At 43.6% G+C, this 8,477-nt stretch overlaps 1 protein-coding gene across 1 annotated transcript in view; it reads left to right on the top strand.

Moving 5' to 3' along the window:
* Nucleotides 1-217: 217 nt before the first annotated feature.
* zbtb16a (zinc finger and BTB domain containing 16a) overlaps nt 218-8,477 on the top strand; it is a 139,443-nt gene continuing 131,183 nt past the window's right edge. Inside the window, exons 1-2 of the mRNA XM_084940835.1 lie at nt 218-345; nt 3,399-4,725. Coding sequence (XP_084796961.1) covers nt 3,488-4,725 — 1,238 coding nt within the window. The 5' untranslated portion in view covers nt 218-345; nt 3,399-3,487. The remainder of the gene's footprint in view (nt 346-3,398; nt 4,726-8,477) is intronic.

Genomic DNA, 8,477 nt, shown 5'->3' with positions numbered 1-8,477 from the left:
GAGTTAAAGAACAACCGCAGGCTGTGTGTGCGTTCAGGAAGCTGGAGAGAGGGCAGTGTCGCTCACCTTTCACTGCCATACTGTAACACAGGCGTTTGACATGAGACAGCCCCCTAGGTGTCTCACTTTCTCAGTGTTTGTATGGACTGGAGCGCAGCGCCGGCTGCCCGCCTGCCTGCTTCTCGTCTGGCTGACTGGCTGCGTTGACGTCAGCGCCGTGTTGATTTGCTAAGGCGAGAGAAGAAAGGAGTTAGAGCATGTTCTGAGAGCGGGTACTGCGAACTGCCTTACTATGCTGTAGCCCCAATCCCCCTGCACTATCCGGAATCAAAACGTGCAACTTAGGTGAGTACCAATCCGGGCTAAATGCAGCTGCAGTTTCCCGGCGACAAGTGCCAGACCCGCTACTCTGCATGTATCTAGTACTGTTTTCTTCGCGTACTTTCATTCACCATATGGATGTTTTGATGTGTTTATAGTGCTGAGGATCGGCTTTTTTATGCGTGTCCCCGTTCAACCTCACGCTGAAGTTGACTGCAAACGCGACTTTGGCATGCGAGTTGGACTTGCGCACCGGAGTTCTGGATGAAAACAAGTGTTTACCTGATTGCGCTGCAAGGTGTTGAAGTTTGCATTAACGCACTGTAGCTCAGTGTAGAGATGTTAAGGTTGACGTAACCCCCCCTTCTTCTTCTTCTCGGGCTCGTTAGTATTCTGGAGATCGCAGTCAGAGGACGTGAGGTCTGGCTGTTTCACGGGGAGCCAGACAACATATGACGCCTCGCTGCGTGTGACTTTGAAATCGCGTTAGCTTGTTTTGGTGGAAATTTTGCCCATATTTTTTTTAAGGACGGCGACACTCATGCTTGTCCTTGTGTCTCCAGACGCACCAGCGTGGCTTATTTAGCCGTGATGACATCATGATGGGGGACTGGAGACACTGGTTTTTACACACGAAACAACCGTAAATCCAGTCACTGTACAGGCGCACTGCCATTGATTGACAGCCAGCTAAATGTTTGATTGGTTACCAATAATCGGCTCGCCGTAGCACGCGCAGCACACTGTGAGGTGGGGGAACTGGTAACAGATGCGATGGCAAATTGATTTGTTATCGAGTGTGTCTGATCTCTCTCTTCCCCTTTCACTCTTTTTTTCCTCTTTATCCCTTAGGCAGCTTTCCCGAGACCAAACCCCCCTTCTTTCTCCTTCACTGTTACAAGGTAGCGCTACAGTGTTCATCCTGCCTCAAAGTCCACCTGTGCGTTGATCAAATGAGAGCTGGCTCAAATCGGAGACCCTTGCCTGCCGTCTGTGTCGCGTGTACTTTTTTAGCAGGTACCGGTATCTGATTGCCCCCCCTCCCCGTACCATTTTGATCTCTCCGCGTTTGTGTCTGTCAGTGTGGCTCATGGTCTGGAATATTGAACGCTGTTTATTCTTGTTGTGGCTGGCTCGTCAAGGCGCGCTATGGCAGACAACTCGTGATCAGATTGATTATGCTGCCTCTCTGTGAAGTCGGCGTGATGTGGTTATTGTCAGCGGTCCATATCGTCCTCCGGGGAGGAAATCTCTCCAGGCTTAATGTACTTAATGTAGTACGTGATGTTTTGCGTAACGCATAATGTTGTGTATAATTTGTCTGGTGCGTCTGGCTAAAATTAACGCCGTCTAGACCCACGCAGCCTTTTTCCTTTATTAATAGAAAACAGACAAAGTCCCCAGACAGCAACTTTACATCCCAGTGAAGCCACAGTTTAGTTGATAACCCACAGAGCGCAACAAGCATTGATCATTTACGGGGCGATAAATCGGCGCTATTGGCATACCTGCAATAAAGATAATGTCGGGTTTTAGGCATGATCTCTGTTTACTGAGAGGCTAATTTCAGTTAGAGGAGAACCTGTGGTTTTATCATTACCTACATTCTACATCGATTTTTGTCAAGGTACGGAAAAGACAAACCGCCCAGTGCCCCAAAAGCCGGGAGAATTATTTTCCGTTACTCTCAGCACTAACAATAGGTGCAGCTTCATTTACCCACTGAATATTCAGATTCAGTGTGTTTAGATGATCTTATTTATATATTATAGAAGGTTTGGCAAGAAAAAGAAACCTTATCATTTTTTCAAGGTTTATTTTTCCTTTCTTCTTTTCTTTTCTTCTTTCTTTCTTTTCTTTTTTTTACAGGTGTGAAGGGAGTTGTCTTTTTATTCCCTGTTTCATAATCTTTAAAAATTAATTTGAAGATTATTATTAATAAAAACAATAATAATATTACAAATTTAGACAGCATGTCACTTCTCACCAGACTTCATCTGACACACTTTGTCATTTGTCATAAGCCTGACTTATTCACTCTTCCGAAAACCTAAAAATTGGCCCTGAGTGAGCTTTTGTAGGTCAAAGGCAACACTAATCTGGTGACCATTCCTGCTTCACTTGGAGTAGGTGCAGTGGCAAATAACTGTTTAGTTAATTGGGACAATGAAGAAGCAGCATAGTTCAGTGTTAAACTGAATGTAGTGGTGAATCTGTGTATTCAATCTAAGCCAGCTTTAATTATTTTTTTTGGTGCAGGTCAAAGTATAGGGTTGTGGGAGCGTGTTGCGTTGTTAACTTCAGTAATCAGGTTAACGGGAGTAGGAGGAGGACAAATTTGCGATTTTCAACATTAGCGACTGAGAGCTGTGTTTGGTACAGCAGTGTTGTGTGCTTTTGCCTCATCCTGCTTTCCTTTCCACCCATTTCTGGCCGCTGCTCTCTGCTCCCGCCTGTGATGAGAATACTGAGTAAGATGCTATTTAATTTCAGAAAGGCTGCTGATGGTCTTTGTGAACCGAGCGGCAGTGAAAACCCACAATTCACACTTGTTTAACTGGTGTACATACCGATTAGATAACTAAATGAAGACATCTTTTTAACGTAACATATGTTGGACTGATTGATATGCAGGTTGAGCATGTTGGATGGCTCACAAATTGTTTCCCTTCAGAAATCTACAGTCAATACTCTCTGCTGAATTTAAGAACAATGCCACTGAGCGGAGTGTTTACCACACTGGCAGGATATTTGCAATTGCCTCACACTTGCCATTTAGAGAGAGAAAGAGGTGGTATGTTTTAAATAAGCGTAACAAATTCATCACATTTATTTGCAGCGTGATTGAAATAATGAAAGGCACTTGTATTTTATGATAAACTGGAATTTAAAAAAATTTTCAGAAGAGAAAGCCCTTTCATTCATTCAGATTCTGAAGGGAAGAAAAAAAAAACGCAGACTGAGCATGTTGGATTTAAATGTGTAAAGACTAATATCTTTTTAACTCATGATACTTTGTTCTTGCATCAGACTCTACCAGAGCTGATTTTTTTTCTCCCCTCTTGTCTTCCATACAGGTTTCATCTTGTTTACAAAGATAGCTAAAAACATTGTTGATCGGGGAAGGAGAGCCTCATGAGTCGGCCTCGTGGTTTGCATCGACATCATGGATTTAACTAAAATGGGTATGATCCAGCTTCAGAACCCCAACCACCCCAATTCCCTGCTGCAGAAGGCCAACCAGATGCGTCTGGCTGGAACTCTGTGCGACGTGGTCATCATGGTAGACAGCCAGGAGTTTCACGCTCACAGGACTGTGCTAGCCTGCACCAGCAAAATGTTTGAAATCCTCTTTCACCGCAGCAGCCAGCATTATACCCTGGACTTTCTATCACCAAAGACTTTTCAGCAGATTTTGGAGTATGCTTACACTGCCACGCTCCAGGCCAAGGTGGAGGACTTGGATGACCTTCTGTATGCAGCCGAGATACTTGAGATTGAGTACTTAGAAGAGCAATGCCTGAAGATCCTGGAAACCATCCAGTCCTCAGATGAAAATGATGCTGAGGTCAATGCTAACGATGGAAGCACAGAGGAAGACGATGAGCGCAAAGGTCACAATGGAGCCAAAAACTCAAAAAAGCATTCCATGGGGAGCCCCTATCTGTCAGGTACACAGCAAGTCTCTAACATGCCCGGGGTCGTCGACCAGAGTCCCTCCGTCTCCACTTCCTTTGGTGTCTCCACCCTGAGTCCCACCAAAGCTGCTGTGGACAGTCTGATGAGCATCGGCCAGTCTCTGCTCCAGCAGGGCTTTGGTGGTGAACAACTAGTTCACGGCAACTCCAACCAACTGATGACTGAGATCAAGACTGAGATGATGCAAGTGGATATGGGCGGCAATGGCCACGAAAGCCCACAGAACATGGAGTCCAGTGCCTCCAGCAATGGAGAACGAAGTGGGGAGGACAGGAACAGAGATGGTCCCGGAACGCCAACCAGGAGCAGCGTGATCACCAGTGCCCGTGAGCTGCATTACGTCCGTGACGAAGGCATGGGCGACTCTCAAGCTGAAGTCAGTCAGATGGGGATGGAAGCAATGGCTGGAATGACTGAGAAACATCTGGCCTCTCTCTACTCCTTACCTGTCAATCATAAATCAGATGCCATGATGTCCATGCCAGTATCCATGGCGTCCGCTCTGCCTATGTCCCCAGCCCTGGCTATGTCTATGGACTTCAGTGCCTATGGGGGACTCCTGCCTCAGAGTTTCATCCAGAGAGAATTCTTCAGCAAGCTTGGGGAGCTGGCAGTGGGCATGAAACCAGACGGCAGGAACCAGCATGAACGTTGCAATGTTTGCGGTGCAGAGCTACCAGATAATGAAGCTGTGGAGCAGCACAGGTAAGACAACTTTTCTTCCGAATATAGTCGCTTAAAAATGTTTTTTTTTAAATTGTTTTGTTCTTGAAATTTGTGTCCCTTTTTTTAGCATCTCAACTACCCTTAATCTGACTGAAATTTTGAATGTTTATTTATGGATTATTGACATGCATCAGAATGTGAAAGTCTTAAGTCACTTGGCTTCATTTTACTAATTCATGATCCACATAGTAACATAATTCCTATTGTTAATAATTTAAAGTGGACAGCTTTTTGCTTTGAAATTATGAGAAATAGCAAATAGTAACATCCTTTTATAATCACAGAAACCTTAGTTTTGTGTGGCTGACAGCTCAAACTTGGAGATTTGCTCCTTCAGTAACTACCAGGCCTGTCCAGGTGACCGCCGAAGGAGTGCTGTCTTAACATTGTCCAAGACCATTAGTCACACCTTACAAGATGTGGGCGGCAGCTATCACACACACTTACCAAAGTGGAACCCCCTCATCCTGGAACCAATTCCCCTCCCCTTTCCCATAACTGCACAAGGGGGGCCTTTATTAGCTTGATAATTGGAGTAGACGGTCAGTCCAGGAAATGAGTGCTGAACCTGGGCTTTGAGACAAGGAGGTAGCTCTTGGACAGGAGAGTGACAGTAAACCAGAAAAAAAAAAAGAGTTTTTGCCCCGAAACCTCACTTGAATTACTGAAAATTTTTCAAATCTCTCTATCCCTTTTTTCTGACATAATACACTGCTCAATTTGATATATTTCACTGGATTTCTGTCATGTTTGGATTGACCCTGGTTGAGCAAGCAAACTGAATATTAATCTTGCATGACCTCTCTTTCGTGCTGTCGTAATGTTTAAGAAATTTTACCTTGAAGGCCACCTTCTCACCCTGCAGTGTTTGCTTGAATCAATGCAAAGGAATGCACAGTGGTTAAAGTTCACCGGAGGATTTGAACCTTATCACCCGTCCCATCATTCTTGAGCTGGTATCTTGGCATACATGGCTAAGCACTGAAGTGATTCAGTCCAGACTTTCAAGTTAAAGAAATATTACCGAATAGGTTTGACTCAATGAAAGACATACAGGAAGTCACAGTGTATATATTTGTGTGACCTTCATGATCAGAGCTAATTTTTCATTAAGTTAAAGAGGATTTTTGCATTGACTCATATTACACGTCTAAAAATCATAAGGACAGAAAAAGAAGTGGCTTTTGCGCATATGATCAGTTCATCCTAAGCAGGCTTTTACAGCCACTTTAAAAAAAAGAAGCACAATAGCCTCTTCTTTAGATGCATTAATGTAGCCGAACTGCGTTAACGGACAGGCTACGCTCGTCTCTGTCTTGAGAAAAAGTGTGGCGTGTGAAATGGTTGCCTGTGTTTCAAGAGGAATTTCATCAATTCACTCAAGCTGGGAAATCTTGTATCAAAGGAGATTTCCAAACCGTTTCATGCATTGATCTCACCGCCTCACCCCATAGCATACTAATGGGTTAATTTACACTGGTTGATACACCGACATGACACTGTTTAATATTGTATGTGCTGTCCTGACAGCCTCCTGAAGTGTAGAAATCAAACATTGCATCATCCGCTGTCTGCTCTGCCATTTTGACATGAAAGGTCCGCTTCGCCTGAGATGCTTGATAATTCAGACGCTTCTCGTGTCCTCACAAACTCCACTGTGGGTCATTTGGTATCATATCAAGTCCCTGCTTCTTCTTTTTTCTTTATTTATTGCTTATTTTTTATGGCTATCCTGTCACACTTCTTAATCGTCCGGATGGGTATGCAAGATGTTTTATTTCAGACAAGTGGAGTCGTGTTCCCTCTGACTAATTACGCATCATTCCCCCGGAGCAACTGTGTCAGGGTCAGCACTGCCTCTGCAACAAACGCATAAAAAAGTTGGCAAAGTTCACTTAGGTGCGGGCAGGTCAAGTCAAACATGAGTCTAATTGTTTCCAGATGTGGCACAGGTCAGTGGTGTGAGGTGTCAATGTGGGCTTCTATGTTTAAATGAATGCACCGAAAAGTGCCCACTTCCTGTATAAATTTAGTTTCTGCAACCTTTCATAAAAACACTGAATTCATTATGTATTGGCAAAACAAGTGTAAGGAGTTGCTTATTGACTGTGGAAACATTTGCTTCTTTTTAAGCAGCAGAGATGCTACCTTGATATTAGGTTAATGAACGCCTTATAATGTACATCAGTTTAGAATAAATTATTATAATTGAAGGGAAAAAGCTTATATTGAATGTTATGTCAGAAGTAGATTTTTGCCTGCTTTTTCTGATATGATAGCTGACCAATTAACTTAACTTTAGACTAATTCCTTTAATGATTGACTATCTTAAGATAACTATAGATATTTGAGGATTTTGCCTTCTTTGAACTACTTTATAAGTAGTTGTGTTATCTGTACTTTACCTTGGGTATTGTAAAAGCACTGATGTTGAAAGTTTAACTTATTGTGCAAACAAAAATGAGCTTAATGAAAGGTTTACTCTGACTTATAAGTGCCTGAGTTTCCTTGTATTTAATCTAAGTCTATCTGACCATGGCAACTTTTCCCCTCCACCTTCCCTCCATCAGGCCACCAGCTCACGTCCCCACTGACAAGCCCTAGATTTATTTAGCCCACGGTGTGCATTGTTGGGCCTTTAGGCAGACAGGATTACAGCAATATTTTAGTAACCCTTGCACTGAGAAAATAATCAACACAGGAAGGGCCTGGGTGATTATTTAGAAAATAAATGCATGATGCAGGGGGCTAATTCTGCAGAGGCGGGGGGGAAGCCTCCTCTGCTTGGTATTCCAAACACAGCATCCAATTCACGGGAACTAGCCTTGGGTTTATCTCTTTCACTTAATCGTCCATTCTCATGCAAATGATTGACCCTCGCTGTAATGTACATCACATAAGTGAAAAAAAAGAGCCTGTTTGAAAGGAGCTTTTCCAGCATATAGCCATTGAACATTACTGATAAGTATCAATGCTATAGCAGTGTCTTTTCATAGTACAGCCTGGGTTTATTTTTGGAGGGGCACAGGGGCGATGAATGAACGGGATAAGTCAATGAATTCCTGTTTGTCTGCTCTGTTTTCGCTCCTGTTATTTTTATTATTGATGGCAGTGTTTGGGGCAGAGGCTGGCAGCGGTGGAAATAATCACCCTCGCATTAACCTCCGCACGCGCACACACTTGTGTTCATTACTTTTCACATACACTCCCCTCAGCAGTAGCAGGCAGCGCTCACTCTTCCATTTCCTCCTCTTTTGTGGCAAAGGGGACGGAGGGCGCTCTAATACCCCAGGCCGCAGGTGTTTAAACAGCAGGCCCAAGGCCCTTATCTGTGCATATCAGAGTGGGACAGATAACCCTTGGCGCTCCTTCTTAGTAAACCAAGAGCAGATTGAGTTCAGATAGCGGTCCAATGCATTTGTTGCAGGTGATAACAATGTATGCACATACACACACGTATGTAACCTGCACACTAAGGGGAAGCTGTTGGAAGGTATAGATGTTGTTTCCTTACACAATGACATTCGGTTGCTTTGGTCACTAGCAACAATTAACCACCACCCCCATCCCCAGTGAGCTCCAATAAGCATAAAGGATGCCTGCAAGACAGTCGAAGGGACTCAATGGTACCAAATGTCAAAAAATAAATACACCTGTTTCATGACAACAAAAACACACATTTTTTTGTAAATACAGTATGTCTATATACTCAAATATAAATATATATATGT

Source organism: Perissodus microlepis, chromosome 10 (assembly GCF_051167445.1).
Source record: "Perissodus microlepis isolate ML-2025 ecotype Zambia chromosome 10, ASM5116744v1, whole genome shotgun sequence".
Lineage (NCBI taxonomy): Eukaryota > Metazoa > Chordata > Actinopteri > Cichliformes > Cichlidae > Perissodus > Perissodus microlepis.
This window is presented reverse-complemented; position numbering and strand designations above follow the sequence as displayed.